At 36.7% G+C, this 23,862-nt stretch overlaps 1 protein-coding gene across 1 annotated transcript in view; it reads left to right on the forward strand.

Annotated features, from left to right (window-relative positions):
• The window catches only part of LOC123241706 (ankyrin repeat and SOCS box protein 9-like), a 61,483-nt gene that overhangs the window by 31,857 nt on the left and 5,764 nt on the right, over positions 1-23,862 (forward strand). The window contains exons 4-7 of the mRNA XM_044669266.1: positions 9,766-9,873; positions 10,981-11,131; positions 12,635-12,769; positions 20,981-21,172. Coding sequence (XP_044525201.1) covers positions 9,766-9,873; positions 10,981-11,131; positions 12,635-12,769; positions 20,981-21,172 — 586 coding nt within the window. The remainder of the gene's footprint in view (positions 1-9,765; positions 9,874-10,980; positions 11,132-12,634; positions 12,770-20,980; positions 21,173-23,862) is intronic.

The raw sequence follows: 23,862 nt of genomic DNA on the forward strand, positions 1-23,862 counted from the left end.
GACAATGTCAGAAAGCCCCAGATATCCTATCATTGACTGAAACTCAAAATCTGTACCACCTAATTTAACTGTTTCAACCAGGCTCTCATGTTTGAAATATCCTATACCTCTATTTCTCACCTTAAGCTAACAGGACCTATCCCCCAATCTCATCCCACCACTTTTCAGTCTCTACCAACCTAAGACACATATGACAAAAATGTGATTTGAATCTAGTTTTCTTGGCTCCCAGTTACACTGTAACAGAGGAGGATACAAACATTGCAAATAAAGGATGGGCATTCAGTGATATCAGCTTTTAAAAAAATTTTTCTTTCTTTCTTCCTTCATTTTTTCTTCTTTTCTTCCATCTTTCCTTCTTTGTCTTTCCTTTTTTTTTCTTTATTTCCTTCCTTCTTTCCTCCCTACCTCCTTCCCTTCCTTCCTTCCTTTCTTCTTTCCTTCCTTCCTTCCTCCCTTCTCATATGTATTAGCCTACTGATAGATATTTCTACTTGTACTGTCTCACCTCCAGTCCATCTTTATACCACTGCCAGGTAATCTTCTTTGGCACATCACCATATAATTTTCTTGCTAAATAATCTTCATTGTTCTGCTACCCACCAATTGAAGTTTAAATTCTTTTGCCTAGCTTTCAAGGACTTTCACAATTTGGTGCTACATTATCTTTTCTGTCTCTATACACTTTCCCCCCTAGACAAGCTGAGCTGCTTTTAATCAATCAGTAAACATTTATAAAGCACCTACTATGTGCTATTGCTATGCTGGGAACTAAGGAAACAAAAGAGACAAAAGACAGTCTCTACCCTCCATACTTTATTGCCTCTGTGTCTTCACTCTGGCTGTTTTATACTTCTCTTCATCTATAGAATTCTGATTTGAACATTAATGCCTAGTTCAAATGCCACTTCCTCTATGCAGGCTTTCCCAATTTCCCTTATTTGCAACAAACCTTCCCTTATTTGCAACAAATCTTCCCGGACTTCCTGCCCTATTTAAGAAGCTAGGATAGTGCATTACACATATTAAGCATTTAATAAATGAAATGTTGAATGTGCAAATGTTTTGAACATATGTAACGATTAAAAATGATAAAGGCTGATATTATGAGGAAAAGTAATATTTTATTTAGGCCCATGTTGATAGAATAAAATCGGACCACGTGCCTGGCTAAGATCTATCCAAACTGCCCACCAGTCCATACCTTCTATTTCCTTTGGCTGCTTCCTATGAAAGAGGCAGAGCCCAAGCTCCACCCCTAATTTAAGTCACACTCTAAGTTGGTTCCCGTTGTTTGACATCATCACGTCAGAAACTGGAAACCCATTGGATCATGGTAAATGTCAAAGTCCCCCACATGTACACAGGAAGTTTGTCATATATCTACATATTTTGAGGCTCAAATGAGCCCCAAAATACCTCTAAATAGAACCCCAGAAATTCTAAATAACACATTATCCCCCTGAGATCCGGTGAAAAAGACTGGCCTTTTTTGGTGTATCTTAAACCATAGTCAACTTCTAAATTACAGAAATTTGGGGGATAAAAGAAAAGAGGATAAAAGCTAGCCGCATTGACAAAAAGCCAATTTGGGGCAGGCCCCTATTGGCATAAAAGTGTACATTCAAAACAAATGCATTCAACTCATTCATCTCCCCATAGTTCAAATCAACTGCCCCCCAAAGTTCAATTTTGGATATTCATGATCCAGTGAAGGCTCTTCAGGCATTTTCATGGTGTCTTCACCAAACAGGTTCATTGGCAAAATTCTTATCCTGAAATTACTTTCAAAAGAATTTAAACTGTCTCTCTGTCTGATTCCAGGAGAAGTTTAAGTATACGATTTTTTTTAAGCATCATAGCAAGTGATTATAATAATGAGTTTGTTTGCTATTATCTCTAAATGTGTTATTAGAAATTATGGTACTTTATTTAAATGTGCATTATGAATTTGCTATTTTGTAAAACCAATTTACACTCACAGTTCATGTAAAGGCTTACAGGAATTGAATCTCATTTTGGGGTGAAAAACCTTTCACTAGTTCTAAGCTATATATTTTTTTTTTGATTTTAAAACATTAGCCTGCTTTTATCAGAAGGATCTAGAATTCTTGAAGAAAATTTAGACCCAGAAATTTTAAATAACACATAATAGATATTAAAAATATTTGTTGAATTGAACTGAATGGAAACAATTTTAATTATTAAGCATAGAAAATCTTTTAAAATAAAGTTTCTTAATATGAGGTCCATGGACTTAAAAGAATTTCAATATTTCAATATAACTGCTTTCTTTTGTAGTCTTATGTTTTTTATTTTAGGCATTTAAAAACATTATCCTGAGAAAGGGATCCATAGGCTTCACCAGACTGACTGCCAAAGTGGTTCATGAAACAAACAAAAGGTTTAGAACCCTTCTTTAGAGCAAGCTCCTGAAAAAAGGAATGAATAGAACCAAATCCCTTTCTCACCAGTTATTAGCTTTGCCTGACCCTCATGTACGAGGTCGAGGTCAAAACAAAGTTTCTTGGCAATTTGTCCTCAACATTCAGACTTGCTTGACCTTGGTTTACTTATCTTTAACTTTGTTCTCTAAACCAGATTTATATACCTTGCTTAGGGCTATTCAGGTTAATCACAGGGAAGGTTTAAATAGCCTTTTCTACCCCTCTCTTATCAAAAATCTGTCTCTATGTTTCCTGTCTCTATACTTAGTCAAATAACAAAGATAAAGGAGTGTCTTGTCATTATGGGTATAAAATCCTCTATATTACCCCTACCTTTTTTTTCCCTTTCAGATAAAGATGATTATCTCCACTTTGTTCTGTTTAATTTTTCCTTTAAATTTTTTTACTTCATTGTACAAAGGTGAGAGGCATTCTTAACTCAAGAAAGTCCTGGGTTAATTTCTATATCCAATATACTAGTTACATCATAGGTCCACTGCTAAATAATCTTCCATTAGTGAAGAGAATTTCCTCCCTGGAGAAAGTGGAGGTCCACTGGTAGACAGAATTTCCTCATTGAATTTCCTACCCTATTGAAACCACAGCTTTGTACTAAAAGTAAGAACATATAGAATTTCATATAATGCCTGTTAACTTCTTAAATAGCTCATTATAATTACCAGCAAGAGCTTAAGGTAGAGGCCTAGGGACAGTAAATAGACTTCTTTTGATTTTTATATCTTATAGAGTACAAATGTTTTAACTATTTGATTTATTATAAAGATATCTTTAAATATCAGAAAACCGTTATAATTAGATTTATTTTAGAAAATGAATGTGGAAATAGATATACTGACATCAGTTCTTCCATCTCTGATGCAATCTGGTTTCTTATTTCTCTTTCTCTCTCTTTTTCCCCCTTCTTTTCTTCTGTCTTCTCCCCCAAATAAAAGATGAATTACAGAACTGAGAGATTTTATCATGTCAGATGACCTGTCTTTTCCTTGAAGCAAATTACTAGGCTACCTGCTATAAGTTGTAGAAGATAGAGGTAGATTTGTAGGGATGTAAGGGAAAGGAAAGAATAAACCCCATTTGGGGTTTTCTTGGCAAAGATACTGGAATGATTTTCCATTTTCCTTTCCAGCTCATTTTACAGATTAGGAAACTAAAGAGAATAGGGAGAAGTGACTTGCTCAGGGTCACGTAGCTAGTGAGTATCTGAGACCACATTTGAATTCAGTGGAAACTAGATTTAGGGAGATAGGTTATACCATTATATAGAGAGACCTGGAAGGGATTTTAAAGGCCATTTAGGTCAACCACTCCATTCTTACAGTTGAGGAAACTGAGGCCCTAGGAGATTAAATGACTTACTGACGATCACACAGATATTATTGGTTAAGATGTGAACTCAAGTCTTATGCATGAAATAATTTCCTCTAGAGTCAGTTTAAGGATGAGGAAGAGTAGATTTAATATGTATAAGAGGGGATGGGATGGAAAAATCATCAGAGGTAGCATGGGAGTAGAATTTCAAAGTTCTTACTTCTGGAAGTGATACAGTCTCAAAAAAGTAAACACATGACCATCAATGTGTAGCTAAAATAAGGTAAAAAAGGAGATAGTTGGAAGTGAAAAGGCTGAGGAGTTGAGAGATTATGTTGTTTATAGCCTTTGTTATCATCAATGATGACAGGTATTTAAGTTATTGAGAGGTGAATTAATTCATCATTAAATGCTTCTTAAGGTCTTTTTATGTGATAGATACTAGGGATACAAAAAACATTCTAGTAAACATTTACAAAATACCTACTATGTGCCAGGCACTGTGTTAAGAACTGGGGATGCAATTAATGAAAAGAAAGGCAATCCTTGCCCTCAAAGAGTATACAATCTCCTGAAGGAAGGAAAGGGAGATACAGATTTGTCTTGTTCTATGGAGTTGACACTAGCTAGGGCAGCAGATTCAGTGTTGCAAATCATGAAACAGCCCCTATTCTCAAGGAGTTTAAATTCTAATAGGGGATTATTTCCATCCCTTAAGGGCCATATGAATGTCAATTATTATTTTTACTCTTATTGGAGGAGAGAATTCTCCCACTGTATTTTCCCTACCCTAGTGAGACCATAGCTTTGTACCAAAAGCAAAAATATGGTAGATAGGTATCCATTGACTTCTTGTTGAGAAAGTTGAGAAAATGACCTGTACTTTGATAGATGGCATCCATCATTATGGCTGGAGCCTCTGTGTGTGTGTGTGTGTGTGTGTGTGTGTGTGTGTGTGTGTGTGTGTGTATTACAGAGTGATTGAATGGATTTCAAATGAGGAAATGCCCTTGAGGGATGATGACCAGGAGGCAGCAGTGAAAATCATTGCCCTTTTCTCCTAGTTCCTTGTATGGGAATAATGGGATGAGTGACCTTGACTGGAGAGAGTTTCAGGTGATATGGTTTCCTGAAGGGAGAACCAGATGTCAGTTAAAGCAAAGGAGGTTAAGGAACGTTGGAGAAGCAGTTCAAAGCATAGTATGTCAACAAATATTGACAAAAGATCTAGATTTCTGTTTTAGAAATATTTTATTTTTTCTTCAATTACATGAAGAAACATTTTTAACTTTCATTTTTAAAAAGTTTGAGCCAGATTCTCCCCCTCCTTCCCTTCCTTTCTTCCCCCCTCCCTGAGACAGCAAGTAATCTGATATAGATTTTACATGTGTAAAACTATAAAATACTTTTCCATATTTGTAGTTTATGAAAGAGAACTTGAAAAAGCAAAAGAAAAAAAGTGAAATATAGTATGTTTTGGTCTGCATTTAGATTCCATCAGATCTTTTTCTGGAGGCAGATGGTATTTTTCATCTTGAGTCCATGAGGATTTTCTTGGATTACTGTATTATTAGGAATAGCAAAGTCATTCATAAATGATCATCATATAACATTGATGTTATTGTGTACAATGTTCTTCCAGTTCTGTTCATTTCACTTTGTATCAGTTCATATAATTTTCTAGGCATTTCTTAAATCTAGATCTAGGTTTCTAAATGGCATTTTAGAACCTAGATATTAAGCAGATTGGGTTGGAGCATCCTAGGAAAAGTGATTATGGTTTAATCCTAAGGGTTCTGGTCTTATGAGAAAAATGGAAAAAATCTCAAATTTAGAGTAATTCTGCTTTTGGAAACACATTTATTAGGAAACAAACTAACAGCTCTTGAATATGTGCCCACTTAGAGAGTGAGAATTCTATAGCATTGGTCTGGGAAGTTAGCATCCTAGTCCTGAGCCAGGAAAGGTTATTTTCTCCTTTGTGACTCCTTCAGTCATCCTACTTCTTTAGGGATACAAGGAAATGCAAAGGACAGGGTCAACCACAGGTGTTTATGAGAAATAAGATCAGTCAAATGCAATCTTGAACTAAAAAGGACATAATTAGAAATGGTTACCAAGGGGTTAGCTAGGCGGCTTAGGGGATTAAGATCCAGGGGATCCTGGGTTCAAAATGACTTCAGATACTTCCTGCCTGTGTGATCCTGGGCAATTCATTTAACCTCATTTGCCTAGCCCTTATTGCTTTAATGCTTTGGAACCAATACACAGTATTAACTCTAAGAAGGAAGGTAAGAGTTAAAAAAAAAAAAAGAAATGATTACCAAGCCCAATCCTCTTTTTAAGACACATAATGGGCTTTATTTCTTCCCTTAGTGTTCCAGGCACCAGAACAAGACATCTACATTTTTTGAAAAATGAAACAAACAAAACCCAAGTTATAACTTTCCCCTTTAGATTTTGCCTTTTAGAATCTCCCTTGCAGCTGAGAGTTTGAGGAAGGGAATTAAAGATGTTGTGGCCACTGACCATTGAGATTTACTGCTACTCTACAAGTAGGGGAAGGCTCTGTTACCTGTCTTTTCTTCCAATGTTCTCTTTCCACTTACTTAAGAGATTCTTGAAGCTCCTGTTGTAGGGGGAAAACCCCTGCCCCTCCAGGCCTGATCTCTTATGAGGTCATTCTCTTCCTATAGTGGTGGGAAATATAATTCCCAGGTTCTTCAGTGATTTAGATCTGGAGTCAGAAAGACTCATTTTCCTGAGTTCAAATCTGGCCTGAGGGACTTACTAATTGTATAACCCCAGGCAAGCTACTTAACTTTGTTTGCCTCAGTTTCCTCATCTATAAAATGAACTGGAGAAGAAAATGGCAAAACACTTCAGTATCTTTGCCAAGAGAATCCATATGAGGTTATAAAGAGTTGGACATGACTAAAATAACTGAACAATCCCTAATGAATGAAGTCAAAATTTTTTCCAAATAAAGATGCCAAACTTTTGTCCCCTTGAGGAGCATACTCTCTATGTTCTATATCCTATCCCTATAACAGGTATGCCTTGCCAGCACAAGCTACTTAAAGAATTTAGTAAAGGTTATAACAAAATGCCATGGAATTTAAAAAAAAAGACAGTGGTCAAGTGGTCATATCTCTCTGGAGGCATCTGGAAAGGGGACTTATAAAAGACCAGCACTTGACCTGGGCTCTGGAAGATGGACAGGATTTTGCTAGGTGGGGGTAGGAAGCAGAGTGTTGAATTGGAGCAAGTTTGTAAACAAGCAGTTAAATTCACTTTGGGAAAATTTGTGAGTTAAAGGAACTACAGGGTGAGTCTCTTTTGTAACACGAATAATTTGTTTTTAACTTTGAATTTTCATAAATCAAACACATAGATAAGCACATCTGTAAGGTTTCTTTTTCTGGAAAAAATTCCAGTCATGGCCGAAATAGTCTAATATATCAGGGGAGCCAATAATTCTTTCTCAGGAACATTCTTACTTAATCTTAAAATCTGACCCATCAAAGAGAAAAAAATAGTTATAATCTTGCTGCAAATATTCAGAGTAGAGCAGAGAAATTTAGAAAGTAGCTGATATCATATCCTGTAGAGGCCTATAGCGTACTTGTCCAAGTACAAAAGGCCATACTGAAGATTCAGGTTAAGGTCAGTTGGTCAGTAAGCCTTTAATGGATGTTCACTGTGTACTGAATGAGATGAAGTTTTTAAGGAAAGGGAAGACACAGTCCCTGCCCTCATCAGATAAGCTACAAACTGAGATAGCCAATGGTTTTTCCTCCAGCATCTCCTCAAAAAGACCATGGAGTTGAGCTCCTTTTTGGATTACACACCCTCATTTATGTCCAGAATACCAGGCATCTCCTTATTTAGGGAGTTTTCCAACAAGAAATGGGAAACAGAATACATAATTATTTTGGATTAACTCTTTTAAGTGCCCACAAAAATGATAAAGAATTGACATTATTCCAAAGGCAAATACTCTGAGGTTTTTGAAATGGCATTTGAAAAGTATTTTAACTTTTCTCAGGAAAACAATCAAGATATTAGAGCCATTAATCAGAGAAACCATGTAATTAAAGTTGCCTCAAGAATATTTCTAAAAATTAAATCTAGTTCTGTTGCTTGTCTGGGTGTATATTCCCTAAGGGCTATGCATAAGGAAAAAATGAAACAAAACATCTTTTTGTAAGACTTCCCATAATTCTCTCAAAAAGTCTTAGTCTAAGGCTAACAACTTTGATATTTTTCTATATTGCTTAAGAGAACGAAGTAATCATAGCTCTGAAGCCCCACAGAAAAGGAGTGAATGACTACAAAGCCATTTCTCATTCAAGAATGTAGGACCACAGATTTAGAACTGGACAAGACTAGATTGCTTGGGGGCATCTAGGTGGTGTAGTGGACTAATTGCCAGGTCTGGAGTCAGGAAGACTTATCTTCCTGAATTCAAATCTAGCCTTAGACACTCCCTGGTTGTGTGACCCTGGGGAAGTCGCTTTACCCTGTTTGCCTCAGTTTCCTCACCTGTAAAATGAGCCAGAGAAGTAAGTGACAAACTACTCCAGGATCTCTGTCAAGAAAAGCCCAACATGGGGTCACAAGAGTTGGACACTGAACAACAGCAACAAAGATTTTAGAGGTCTAGGAGTTTATTATACCTCAACCTTGGGGAACTATGAGATAATCGGTAAATAAACATTTATTTAAATACCTGATATGCTCAAGGCTAATGCTAGGTGCTGGGGAGATACAAATACAAAGATTTAAGCAATTCCTACTCTCAATGAATTCATGTCTAATGGGGGATTACTGCCATACTTAGGTGGTATGTAAATGCCAGTTATTATTTAAAAAGTCATTATAGAACAACAAGGATGGGGAAAGGGTGGTATAGATTTCATGGATTTCAAACAGGAAATATTGAAGTATTAGAGAAATAGCCTGTTAACCTTAAAGGTTAACATGAGCTAATATCTTTGGTTCCCTGGCCAGAGAAACTCAAAGACTATGTTAAAGGTTGAATATTAGAATAGTTTGAGCAATTGAATAACAGTTTATTTCTCTTATCTCATTTTTCTAGTAATAGGTAATGCTTATACCTTTATGTCAGAGAAAGAAAATAAGGGAGATTTAGCAATTTAGGAAATGAAGAAAAATTGGGGGAAAGTATTTTTTTCTGAAATATGGCAAAAAAATCCTAGATACTTCTTTTTTTTTTCCTTCACACCTATATTTTCCAGTGTGTCTGTGCTTTTATCACTATGGATCTTCCCACTAGAGATGCTGATTGCAAACCATTTATACTTGCTCATCCTATGTACTTCTCTATAACTTCTTATGAATTCATCTTTCATGCTGGGGGCTACAACCTAAATGCTGAGAATCTCCAAATATTTACCCTCAAAGGATAAATTTGTGAATAAATTAAATTGTATCTAATACATTTTATTTTTTTAAACCTTTACCTTCCATCCAAGAATTAATTCTGTGTATTGGTTCTAAGACAGAAGAGCAGTAAGGGCTAGGCAATGGGAGATCAAATGAGTTGCCCAGGGTCACTCAGCTAAGAAGTGTCTGAGGCCAGATTTGAACCCTGGACATCTTACCTCTAGGCCGGGCTCTCAATTCACTGAGCCACCTTGCTGCCCCCTATTTAATACATTTTAATATTTCTCAGCCATCAAAGTTTTTTAGGTCTCTATAGGGCACTAGAAAAAGTATTTGTTACATTTTTTCCCCCTATACTTCCTCCAAGCCTTCAGAATTAACTTTTTTTTTCATTTTTAGTCTGAGATAACCACATATTACTTTTGGTAGGGATTTATACTAGCTCCTAAACACCCATCAGATAAAGTCATATTTGCTCTATTGAATCTTACAGAGTGACTTTAAGGATACCCAATATGGTACCCAACTGGTGCTATAGGTTGATATCTGCTCCCTTACTTTTTGCCTCTTCTTTCACTAGGGATATGGTGTAAACCTAGTTACAGCTGATCGAGTCTCTCCACTTCATGAAGCTTGCCTTGGGGGCCACCCAACTTGTGCTGGTGTTCTGTTGAAGCATGGGGCTCAGGTCAGTGCAATTCATATCCTATCTTAGAAGCTGAGATGAAAAAACAACTTTAATTCCCTTAGGATATTTTTGAGTGCTTTGATCAGGTAGATTTTTAAAATACTAACAATGATCTTCTATAGAATTTCATATTAGTTAAAATTTTTTTATTCCTTAGAAGAAACTAAAATGCCAAATTCCAAACTGACAAGTATTATTGTGAAGTCTGAATTTCCAGCTTAGAGTGACAGATTAGTAGAACTGTGAGAACTCTTAGAAATCATCCATTTTCATCTTTCTGACTTTGCTGAATTCAATCTGGCATTCAGATGAAAATGCTAACAGTGGTCTTCCATAGAATATTATATTAGTCAAATTATTTTTTAATATTGAAAAATCCTGAAATGCTGAATTCTAACCTGACAGATATTATTGTGAAATCTGAATTTTCAGCTTTGAGTGACATAGATTAACAGAGCTGTAAGAACCCTTAGAAATCATCCAATTTTATCTTCCTCACTTTGCTGAATTCAATCTGGCATTCAGGTGGGCCCTGTAGTAAGGGAGGGCACCACAAGCATGTAAGAGTAAGAAACTACTGTGCCTCAAGGGAAAGACTTAAACCTCACCATAAGCACATACATTGACCTTGATTTTCTACCATCATTTTCTTTATGTGGTACCAATGGGAAATATCTGCCAATAGTTCTTATTTTTCATGTGTTTCCTACTTTTTAATCAATTTCTGAAAAAGAGATGAGGGCTTGGTAAAGGTATTAGGAAAGGAACAGATGAGTGATAAATGAAGGAATACACTGGAAAACAAGGTTAAAGCTTTTGAATATTTAGGAGAGATGAAGCCCATCCAAATGTTATCTGACATCTCCATTTGGAAAGTTTTTCTCAACTTTCTTCCATGCCTCACCATCAGATACCCAGTTTCCTCCCAAATTGTACTTTATTTCTATTTTGGGCTTGCTTTTATTTCTGAAATGTAAAACAAAAACAATTGAAGGTGGTTCATTTTATTTTAATTTGACTTGATTTATTCATTTTTAGTTTATTTAAAAATTGCACTGCTAAGTATTTGCTCTCTGTACATAGATTCTTCTTTTCTTTCTTCTTCAGGTGGATGGAGTGACTGTTGATTGGCACACACCTCTGTATAATGCCTGTGTTAGTGGAAGCCAGGACTGTGTGAACTTATTGTTAGAACATGGAGCCAGTCCCCATGCTGTGTGTGATCTTGCATCTCCCATCCATGAAGCTGCCAAAAGAGGTAAATTTACAAAGGACTGGATGGCTCAGTGGATTTAGAGCCAGGTTTGAAGATGTGAGGTCCTAGATTCAAATCTGGCCTCAATCACTTCCCAGTTGTGTGACTCATACCTTTCTTATTTCAGAGATAGCAGTTCTCTGCCATCTCCCTTTTCTTCCCCCATCTCCAAGTTCTTGAGGGTAGAGACTGCTTTTTTTTGGGGGGCGGTTATCTTTGTATTCACAGCATCTATTTTGTAATGGGCTTAATTCTTGTTGAATCAGTATCACCTTGCACTTGAAAGAAAGCAGGATGGCAGAAGGATGATCTATGTCCTAAATAAATCAGGTGTAAAATAAAAAGGATATAGATCTCATTGGTAAAGAATGAAAAACATTATCTCAGGGTACTCTGTTGAACAAAGTTGGTCAATTTCCTATCTGAAAATATAATTTCTGCAACTTCAACAGGCTGTAGACAAAGAATGCTAATTCTTTTTTTCTTTTCCCTGAATCCCTAGCTGTCATGCTTAACTCTGGAGAATTAATGCAAATTCTTCATTTCCTGCTGAATCAAAAGCAAAGAGGTTTATTAAGATAAGAGCTGGTTCTGTCTTATATTCACTGGATCAATGCTAGTGAAAAGCTTTTTAGGGACAAAAAAAAAAAAAGAGCATGCTTTAAAATCTGAAGATTTGGCTTAAAGATCAACGAGTTTAGTTTAACCTGGCTTTATTTGCCTGGTCATGGCTCTTCGATCATCATGTATCTCTTCTTTTTCTCAATTTTATATGTGGGCACCAGAGATACCTGATGGTTGTACCAAAGCAAAATTTGTCTTTAATCCTTTTTTCTTCCCCTATCTCTTGGCAAATTGTCAAGAAGATAGATTGACATTTTTGCCCCTACATCCACATCAGGTGCCCAACTGTATTTTATTTTTATTTTACTACTAATGATATAGCAAAAATGGGGAAAAGAATGAAGGTAGTTTTTGTCCTAAGACCATTGGGAGGTTTTTAAATTCCCTTTCAGAATTAACCCTGCTAATTAATTGCTCCTCTACCAAAATCCTTCTGAGATGCCTTGTCATGATTTGGAGTTCATCTGAGGTTCAGGAGGGCTTGTCAGCTGAGAGAGTGCTTTGACAAGTCCTTCCAAACTGGAAAAGCTTCAAATGTAGCCTGGCAATGTACAGGCTGTGTTTCTGTCCTTTGAGGAGCTGCCTAGCTAGGTTCAAAGAAACCTTTCACCAAAGGGTTGCTCACCAGATGGTTAAAAACTTGGCCACATTACTCATGAAAGGGATGGAAGGGACAGGATGCTTCTCTGTAGAGACCCACAGTTGTTGAAAGCTTCCAGATTTTTTGTTTGAACTTGCTCATTCTTGGCTGAGTAAATGATTTAGGTGCCAGCCTTATAGATAAGCCATCTCCAGATCTTGGGCTCTGGCAAGGGGAAAGCCATTTGTCTTTAATTAAGATTAATTATACTACGAATTATTTTATTTGTCTTTGGCCCGTAGGTCACCTGGGGTGTGTGGAATCCCTTGTATCTCATGGAGCAAATATAAATGAAAATATCAGGCACCTTGGCACTCCACTTTATGTGGCTTGTGAAAACCAGCAGATAGCCTGTGCCAAGAAGCTACTTGAATCAGGTAAAAAAATATAAATATATATTATTTTAAATAAAAACAATTTATTTTATAAAGAATATCTATAAAAATAGCATTTATAGCATATATAAATGATATATATTAAGAAATATGTTGTATAATATGTGTTAATAGAAGAGTATAAGCAATACAATGTACAATAAACAATGTTATAATACATAATATCATGCAGAACAATAATATAGGCAATATATATAATTTTCCAAGCCTTCTTATCATTCTCTTTATAATATTTCATGTGAACTTTCATTCCTGGTTCTCCTTTTACCTTGCATAAATGTATACACAGGCCCTAAATCTCTTGCAAAACTATTGTGACTATTCATTGTTATCCTGAATCCCTTTCTGTGCTTGGAGTCCAGACTGAGAGTGAAATATACCCCTTTCCCTTTTTTTCCATCTGTGGTGAACATTTCCAGCTAAACCAGTCTGCTCACTGTCTTTCAGACATTTTTCTTTGAATCTGTTATTGTTTCCTTCCTCTAGTCTTCCTTCTTCCTGGGGGCTTGACTATATTTCCTTTCTGCTTTTCTGAATCCTCCCCATATTAAGACCCAGATCAAGTCCCACCTTCTCTGGGAGCTCCGTAACTGCTCCAGAGAGAGCTCTGAACTCTCAGAGCTTTTAGGGTCCATGCTTCCCTTCTAGGACTTACTTCCTTGTTTTTCCCCTGTAATTTGAGGTGATATAGGGGTGTATATATATATATATATACAAAAATGTATATTTAAAGACAAATTTAAGTATTGTTCTGCTCTTTTAAAAAAAAACACCCTTTACTTTCTTTCTTAGAATTAATACTGTATATTGGTTCCAAGGCAGACAAGCAGTAAGGGCTGTGCAATGGGAGTTAAGTGACTTGACCAGGGTCATATAGCTAGGAAAATGTCTGAAGCCAGATTAAAACTGAGGTACTCCCATCTCTGGGCCTGGCTTTCAATCCACTGAGCCACCCAGCTGCCCCTTTTCTGCTCTTTCTGAGTTGTGTCTGCCTCTCTATGGCCCCATTTAGAGTTTCCTTGGCAAAGATATTGGATTAGTTTGCTATTTCCTTTTCCAACTTATTTTACAGATGAGGAAACTGAGATACACAGGGCAGAAATGACTTTGCTCAGAGTCACCCAGCTGGGAAGTGCCTGAGGCCAGTTTTGAATTCCTAAAGATGAGTCTTCCTCTAACTTTATTGTACAAGCTAGCTTCCCCTCCTGGCACATAGTAGGTGCTTCATGAATGTATATTTTTTATGATCCTCCCAGAATAAAAAGACTCTAAGCATAGACGTTTTCAAGCTGCTGTTCCACATAAATAGCCTCACTTACTCTTCATTTGGCCCCTTTGCCCTCACTTGGTGGAGAAGACGTTATGAGCATCCCCATTAGGGATGAGATAACAGGTTCAAAAAACCTTAGTTTGCCCAAGTCACCTAGGTGGTTACCAGAGGGTTGGGGCTGAGGACACAGCTGATCCTCCCAATAGCTGTTCAATGACTTCCATTTTTTAAACTCTTACCTTCCGTCTTAGAATCCATCCTAAGTATTGTTTCCAAGGCTGAAGAGCCATTAAAGGCTTAAGTGACTTGCCCAGGGTCCCACACCAATGAATTATCTGAAGACAGATTCAGTGAATATTTATTGATTTGATTCAAAGGGCTGCATGGAATAAATAGCCCATAGAGATTTGGCATCAAAGCAAAGAAGTCCTGAGTTGAGTCCCACCGATATCATGGCTTTGTGATCCTGAGCTCATCATTTAATTCCTCAAGTTTGCCAGGCAACTAGTTTCTAAGACTATAAATTTCAGAGCAATTACTGATGTGCATGAGTAAAGGGAGTTTTCTTTTATCCCAGTGAAATCATCATTTCAGCTCTTAATCCTACTCTTGCTTGGAGAGAGCCCATTTTCTTTCATTCATCCACTTTATGGGTAATAGATTATCTAAGGTCCTAGGACTCCACTGGAGTGTCTAGGAGTTGGGAGATGAGTCATGCCCCAAACCCAGCTTTCTTTCAGTGGACATTCTTCCTAACCCCCTCTGATTTTAGGATTGGCCACTCCAGCTCAGAACCTCCCTCACATATCTCCAAAATACTGAGAATGTTAGAGGTGATGTTGTATGTGTAGCACCGGGGGCTGGATGGATGCCTCACACTAGCTTTGAGATCCTTGGCAGGTCCCTCTCAGAGCCTTGGTGTCCTCATCTGTAAAATGGGGATAATAATAGCAGGTGTCACACAAGGTGGTTGTGAGGGAAGTAGGTACTCTGCTGATCCCAAAGCTCTCTATTAATGCAAGCTGCTGCTGCTGCTACTACAACTACAACTACAACAACTACTACTTCTGTTGTTATGACTATATACTACAATCACCATCACCACTACTACTAGTGCTACTATTATTACTATTACTGCCACCACCACCACTACCACTACTACTACTTCCACCATTACTACTACTACCACACCACTACTATTGCTACTACTACTGCTGCTGCTGCTACTGCTGCTGCTGCTGCTACTACTACTACTACTACTACTACTTTTATGACTATAGACTATAATCACCACTACTACTACTACTGTCATCATCACCAACATTACTACTATCATAACCAACCACCACCACCACCAGCATTTTCTACTCCAAGGTATAACTGGTAAAGTTGTAATTACAGAGTCTGATCCTGAGGGGATATAAGTATATAACCTTATTCTGGAACTACATTTATATTTCACTAATATTAACTATAAATAGGCTACTTTCAGGCTTCAGAATGTTTCTGGGCTCTATTTCCTTTGAGCTCAACGAATCAGTGAGTGAATGTGCTACTGGAAGAATAGAATAGCTTTCACAATGACATTCTGACAGTAAATAAGACAAAAAAAAATAAAGAACAGGTAGAAGAATGACTCCCAGTGACTCTGTAGAGAGGCAAAAGAGGGCTGGCAGTGTTGGTTCATCTTCCAGCTGAAAGTAGCAATAAGTCCCATTTCTCGAGGCACTTTTCTCCCTTTGTCATACTCCTGGTGGGCATGGTGATAATTATGTATGTACATAGGAAGGTAATTACAGTGTATGTGCTGGTAGCTGTTATAAAAGATGAAAAAGCAAGGGAATTCTGTGATGAGCATGGGAAGTCTTCCAAACTTTACTCGAGACAAACATCTTGATACTCAGTGACTTTAGTGTGACGTTAGACAAAGGGGAAGACTACGAAAACTGGGAAAATAGGATTTAGGATCAAGAAAGAAATGAAAGAGAAGGACTTGTAGAGCCTTAGAAATTTCATAGCTGTACCTCTTAATTACTTTCTTCAGGTAATTGAAGGTTGTTGGTCCTGATGAGTGCAGGACAGCATCCCTAGGAATGAATTTGACCATAGTTTAACTGATATAAGAAATGACTAGTTATAGATAAAACAGCCATTTCACAATAATTGCTGCCTATAGTGAGGTCAGCTTTTTTATAGAGAAGATCAGAGTAAACATAGATTGGCAGAGAAGGATAGAAATTAGAAGATCTTATATGTAATTACAACAGGTCTGACGTGACCTGTTCAAGCAAGCTATTTATAACCCCCCCCCAAATAAATACAATGGAAGAAATGGATAGAATTGAAAGAAATTATCATTTTTTCTTAGAAAAATTAAACAGATATAAAAATATTACAACTAGGAACAAATACAAAATGCTCAGTTTTACATTCAAAGCCTAACATAACCTACTTTTTCCCTACCTTTCCAGTCTTCTTATACCTTATTCTCTACCATGTACTCTTCTGTCCAATGACTCTGGCCTCCAGATCTCTTGGTGCTGGACATTTTCTTTTCTTTTGCCCCATTCCACTTTCATTGTGTATTTCAAAAATATATTTCACATGTATTTATTTATCTATGACATGTGTAAACTTATGAAGGACATAGGACTGTTTTTTGTCTTATTTCCCCCAGTGTCTGACATATAGTAGGTGCTTCGTAAATGCTTGCTAGTTGATTGGCTGATTGATGGAAGCTTGCCAAAATTCTTTTCTTTCACCACAGAGCCAAGTCTCTTCATCTTTACACAACTCCTCTTCATTTGTTTCAGTATCAGTGTCAGGAGGTGGTCCTTCTTCTTTCCTCAGTTAACCTCCCTAACTGTGCTTTTTATTCTACTTCCTCCTCTTTTCCAGAAGTTTGACCTATCCACCATTTCCTTTCTCTTTTTTTCCTCTGCAGTCTCTTTCCAAATAATATTTTCCCCTCTTGTCTACAACTATGCTCAGTATCCTTTATTTTTTCTTTCTAAAAACAACCAACAACAACCTCCCCAAACCAAAGCCAATAAGCCAAACAACAAAACTTTTCCTTGACTCTTCTATGAGCCCTAGCCATAACTCTTTATTTTTCTCCCTTTGACTGTAAGAGACTAAAATCCCCACTCATAATGACAGTTTTATGTCTGTACTATCTATTTGCTGACCAGTTTACTGAAATCTGACTTCCAACCCCACTGTTCTATTGAAACTGCTCTCTCAAAAATCATCAGTGATATCAAAATTGCTAAATCTTGTGATCTTTTCTACTATCTTACTACTAACAGTAGTAAGTTTTCATTGCCCCCAGCCAGCCTCTTTGCTTCAGTTTTTTTTAGCCTTCAACACTGTTGACCTCCCTTTTAAAAAATATTTTCTTTCCCCCTTATTTTTTAATTTATCTAATTTATCATTTTTTAATTTAAAATTTCTTCTTTTTCCCCTGATTTATCTTTCTCAATCTCTGGCATTGAATCACTATCCTCTCTATCACCTCAGCATGGATGTACCCAACTCTCTGTCTCTTTTCTCTCTGTAGTTTCTCTGCCAGTATTCTTATCCATTCCTGTGGCTCCAGTTCTCACCTTTAGGCATATGAATTCCCCACGTTTATATATGGAGCTCTTTACTCTTAAATTCCAGTCCTGTAACTAGCTATCTCTGCTTGATATCTCCATCTGGTTATCTCATTGGCACCTTATACCCAATCTATCCCAAACTGACTGTCTTTCTCTATAACCTACCCTTGATTCTTTCTGACTTCCCTTAAGGACAGCGTTGTTCTATCAGTCACCCAACTTTGAAACCTTAGACTTAAATTTGACTCTTCTCTCCTCTTTGTACCTCCAATTTGGTTTCCAAACCCTGTTCATTCTATCTTCACAGTGTTAAAGTCCCATTCATAGGGGCAGCTAGATGGCTTAGTGGATTGAGATGAGAGGTTCAAATTTGGCCTCAGATACATCTTAGCTATGTAACTTTGGACAAGTCTCTTAATTCCCATTGTCTGGCCCCTTACTGCTCTTCTGCCTTGGTACCCATGCATGGTATTGATTCTGAGATGGAAGGTAAATGTTTTTTTTTTTTTAAACAAAAATCCTTATTCATTCTACTTTCACAACATTTCTTCTTTATGTCCCTCCTCTCTACTCAGATTTCCTCCAATCTATAGCTAGTATACTCTCTACAGTGTCTGTTCTAAACCACCATCACTTCTTGCCTGGATTATTCTATTATCTTACCAACTGGTCTTCCTGATCTCAGTCTCTTCATCTTCTAGTCCTGTAGCTACAAAAATAATCTTTCTAAGCTGGGTTCTGAAAAAGTCACCAACGATGCAAAAAAAAAAAATTGTAGTTCTCTCTTGCCCCTAGGATACAGCTACAGCAATGGAACTTTCTCGATTCCACTTCTCTTTTATTATCCATCCCCACTTCTACTCTGCTGTGTGAAATTATTCTATTTTTTTTCTCATTTTCTTTTAAAAAATATTTACTTTCTATCTTGGAATCAATACTGTGTATTGGTCCTAAGGCAAAAAAGTGGTAAGGGCTAGGCAATAGGGGTTAGGTGACTTGCCCAGGGTCACACAGCTGGGATGTGTCTGAGACCACATTTGAACCTAGGACCTCCTGTCTCTAGACCTGACTCTCAATCCATTGAGTCACCTGGCTTCCCCCTGTTTTTTTCTCATTTTCAAGCAATTTCCTGGATCTCTTTTTTGCCTTCATAACTATACCTTGTATTATATTTATCAGTCTACATGTTTTAATAGAAATGTAAGCTCTGTGATAGCAGAACCATTTTATTTTTATCTTCGTGACTATCACAATAGTTTGCATAGAGTAGGTCTTTAATAAATGACTGAATTTAATTTATATCATGATCTATTCTCATCAATGACAATAGCAAAGCATCATATTTGGATTTTGTCTTCTTTGTACCTGATTTTCTCTATGGGAATGGTGGGAACAATTAAGATGATAAAATAGTAAGAACAACTGGATATATCTAAATACATATAAAAGAAACGAGTATAGGAAGTGGCACAATTTTCAAGACATCAGCAAGTCAATTTTCTTTTTTAAACCCTTACTTTTGGTTTTAATATTAATTCTAAGAGAGAAGAGTAGCAAGGGCTAAGTAATTGGGGTTAAATGACTTGTCCAGGGTATGTAATGCAAGGTGACTAACAGAAACTTTTTGCTTCTGTAATTTCTAACGGTCACAAAAAGTCAGTTAAACATTTTAGAATGTTCAGAAAGTCAGAACTTAAAGCTATAAATAGAGGTGAAGTTCCAACTGACAGGGCTTTTGCCTTCTGGCTTTCGCTGTGGCTGGAGGCTTTTGCTTTGGCCTTTCGGCTTTGGCCTAATTGCTTCGGCGTTGGCCTGTGCTTATTTTGTTTTGGGGAACATTCTAAGATGTTTAACTGACTTTTTGTGACCATTAGAAATTATAGAAGCAAAAAGTTTCTGTTAGTCACCTTGCATTACAGATTGGAAGTGTCTAAGTCCAGATTTAAATTCAGATCCTCTAGATTTAATAATAAAACTTAATAAAGTTTAATTTCCATTTAAATACTTATTAACATTTATCAACAGCCATGCAACATTATCATATTGTTATTGCTATTCATTAAATTAATTAAATAATTAATTAAAATATCTACTAATTAATTCAGTAAAAAAATTTATTTGAAAGTAAAATCCTCCAGATTTAAACTCCAGGTCAGTGCTCTCTCCACTGTGCTACCAAGCTTCCCACTATGAGTTAAGTTTCAAGTTATCTTAAAGCAAGGAATATTCCAAAATGGGGGAAAAGATTATGGATGGTACCAAAAAAATTTTTTTAAGGGTGACCAAGAAGATTTAGTGAAATAACAAACAATATGCCTACTTTTTCATTTCTATAGAATACTTATAGAAATGGTCAATGTACATATTGAAAGTATATATATTTGATGAAAACAAGAGAATAGGTAGGCTTTCATTTATGGCTTTCTCCTGCCACAACTTATAATCACATAACTGAGAGGTGTAAATAATACAAGATTTGACTTTTATTAATTTTTTTAGAATTATTTATTTTAAATAATTTCCTAACCACTTGCTTCCAAAGAACAAAGTGCAGCTTTGAAGATTCTACCCATACAATGTATCTTTGATGATACTCAAATAGGTAGTTAATTGCAATAGTTGGCTTGACCAATAATATAATATAATATAAATCTCAATTTGTCCTACTTAAGTCTTGCTCATGAAATGCCATAAGTTCTCAATGGAAAGTCTGCGCAGTGTTTTGGAAGCCTTCCTTTTTTCCTAATATTGCAAGAATACCAGTGGAAAACTGGCCATACCATTCCTAGTCCTGTGCATATGACAAGTCTATCTTTTCTTCCTATCAGATATTTCTCTATTGACATGAATTTCATTCTTCTTCATAAAAGTTCCACATTGTTTTATTTGAAGCCTGCTCACATCTACCAATCCCCTCTCCATTAGATGAAGCTACAAATTGATTTATAGAGTAAAACAACAATTTTCCCCTAGATATAATGCAGAGGGTGCCCATCAGAGAACCATCTAAGTATCTGAAGGGTGTGATCTACAGGGTGGCAAAGGTGAGATTGTTGTCTCATTTGGAAGTTAACTGAAGCTCCATATGGATTCCCAGAGTAAAACAATTTTTCTTTCAGAACAAGTCCCATCCCCTTTCCACAACAAATCTGAATGTGAATTAATTTGCTCAAGGAAATCAGGGACTAATGTAGTAAAAGGAATTTTGCAGTTCCAAGTGCAGATATCTATCTATATATTTTTTCTTAACTAATATTTTTTAACTTATATTTTTGACTAACATATTTTGACTTTTTCCCCCCTCCTCTTATTGTAACTGTTTAGGAGCAAGTCCTAATCAAGGCAAAGAACTGGATTCTCCTCTTCACGTGGCAGCCAGGAATTCTAGTTCGGACCTAGTTCATTTGTTGATTGACTTTGGAGCAGAGCCACACTCAAAGAATGCTGAAGGCAAACGGCCAGCGGATTTGGTTCCCCCGAATAGCACCCTAGCACAAGTATTCTCCCAGAAAGAAGGTGCTCCTGCTTTGTTCCAATCTAAGCCCTGATCCATTTAGCAACCTCTGTGCTGTATATACTGAGAGGAAATCCTCTTGTTTCTATAAAAGACTGTGACTGTTTGTCATACCTCTTGGAGGGCAGAGGTATAACTGACTTAATTATTAACCTGAATTCATGTTCAGGTTACCAATCCCCAATGCAGTTGGCTTCCTAATACTTATACTGAGCCTGGACATCCTGTGTGGGCTGGATCCCCAGGCTAGGTGGTAGCAATGGAGACCCTGAGAGTATGGTAGCCTCTGTGTGGCTTGGGGGTGGGCAACTAATTCTCCTTAGTCCTAGGTGGGGTAATAATCATGCACTCCCAGATATTGGTGCTTAGGACAAAGCTCAGGCTAGCCCTGACTCTTCCTCAAGGTCATTATTATGGACAATAATTATTCTATTGCAAATATGCACAGATATGGGTTTAATAGATATTTGCTGTCAGATGACAGAGGGACAGGATGGTTTGGTGAAATAATTAAATGAAAACTTGGAGTCAAACATTGAGACTCAAACATTCAGAGCTAGAAAAAGACTTTTAAAAATTAATTATGAAAAATTTTCCATGGTTACATGATTTATGTTCTTTCCCTCCCCTCTTTCCACCCCCTCCCATAGCCAATGTGCAGTTCTACTGGGTTTTAGATTGATCAAGACCCATTTCCATATTATTAATATTTGCACTAGGGTGATCGTTTAGAGTCTGCATCCCCAATCACATCCCCATCGACCCATGTGGTCAAGCAGTTGTTTTAGAAAAAGACTTTAAAACTTTTCTAATCCAACCCTCTAATTTTACTTAAGAGGCGACTGAGGCTCAACTTTATTGTTGTTGTTCAGTCATTTCAGTTGTTAATGACTCTTCTGGGCTCCATTTGAAATTTTCTTGGCAAAACTACTACAGTGGTTTGCCATTTCCTTCGCCAGCTCACTTTACAGATGAAGAAACTGAGGCAAACAGGGTTAAGTGTCTTGCTCAGGGACACACAGTAAGTGCTTGAGACCAGATTTGAACTCAGGAAAATGAATCTTTTTGATTCTAGGTATGGGACCACCTAGATGCCCCCAAATATAGTAATGACTTGCTTAAGTCAAGAGACTTTCATTTAACCATTAGCTCTTTTAACACTAACTTGCTATGTGACTTTTGGTAAATCATTTAAATATCTCTGAGCCTCAGTTTCCTCACCAGTAAATTGGGAATAATACTTTCACTACCTACTTTGCAGGATTATTTTGTTAGCCTTCAGGCCTATGAATATTTGAGCTGTTATTATTCGAACCAACCTCAAATATATGCACACCCTCTTACCCTTAAGGCCTAAAACTATTGGGAATTTAGGAATACAGTTGGGGCATCTTCTCTCCTGGCATATAATGCCTGAGAAGCTTATGTGTAGTTTCAAAAGTCAAGAGGAATGGGGCTTATTATCTACTTTCCCAGTGTTCTTATAACCTATGCTATATTTTAGGAACTGAAGGGAATTCCAAAAAGCCAGGGAGAAAGGATTGTTCCTTCTCTGGACCACCCTTAGTCATGTCATTTTGACCCCTAAAACATAATCATTTCTCTTGCCAGATGTTGGATATCAAGTCCAATAATGAGCAGAATTATAAAGAGGACTGAGTTTCTTTAATATTTTCCTTTTTCCCTCCACCCTCCCATTTCAATGCCTTTCTTTCCTTTCCCCCACTTTTATCACTCTCTTCTGTCCATTCCCCCCCCCCCCCCACGTACTAGTGCCCAATCATTGTCTTCTGGCTACTGAGGGTCTCACCATTGTAACACTCTTCTCAGGCCTGCATCAGCAACTTTTGCTTGTTTTACATCCCATCCTTTCAAAGCTCTGTGGTAAAGCAGGGATTCTTAACCCTTTTTTGTGTCATGGACTTCTTTGATCTTCTGGTGAAGCCTATGGATTCCTTCTCCAAATAATGTTTTTAAATGCCTAAACTAAAGAGGTTTACAAAGAAAATCAATTATATTAAAATATAGTAATCAAAATATTTTTAAAGGAAATTTCATAGTAATTAGGTTGAGAACCCCTCCTTTACAGAGTTTCAATTAACCTGTACAAAAGACTAACCGATTTATGCTAATGAGTTCATAATGTACTAATTGAGTTAATTTATCTTTCCCAGGTAAAATGCTTGCTTTATTCTCATTAAGTCCTTTCCCTATAATTATTAAATCTTTTTTCCTCAACACTATTCAAGTTTGTAACTTCATTTCTATTCATTTTTTGCATTTATCATAATCTGTTAATAGGATGTTGAAAACTACTCATTAATTTTTTATCTGTTTCTTGTAACATCTAATTTTTGTCTTTACAGATATAATTAGTATATAATTCAGTGCATATTCATATATATGTGTGTATATTTTTACACACACATCTAAATAAAGTTAGGTTCTAATTATTAGAAATATTTTTCTTACGCCAAGCTAAAGTATTTCTGTCTTTATAATTTCCACCTGTCATTCCTAGAATTATCTATAATCGAAATTTAAAAAGAGAAAGCTTTTGGTTCAAAGTGAAGAAAAAATTCCTAATAGTTGGACCCACACAAAAGCAGAATAAGCTGCCACCAGAAGTTGTGGGGGTGGTAGGCTTATTTTTTCATTTATTGACTTGGGAAATTCTATGTTCGGGAATCAT

Source organism: Gracilinanus agilis, chromosome 3 (assembly GCF_016433145.1).
Source record: "Gracilinanus agilis isolate LMUSP501 chromosome 3, AgileGrace, whole genome shotgun sequence".
NCBI lineage: Eukaryota > Metazoa > Chordata > Mammalia > Didelphimorphia > Didelphidae > Gracilinanus > Gracilinanus agilis.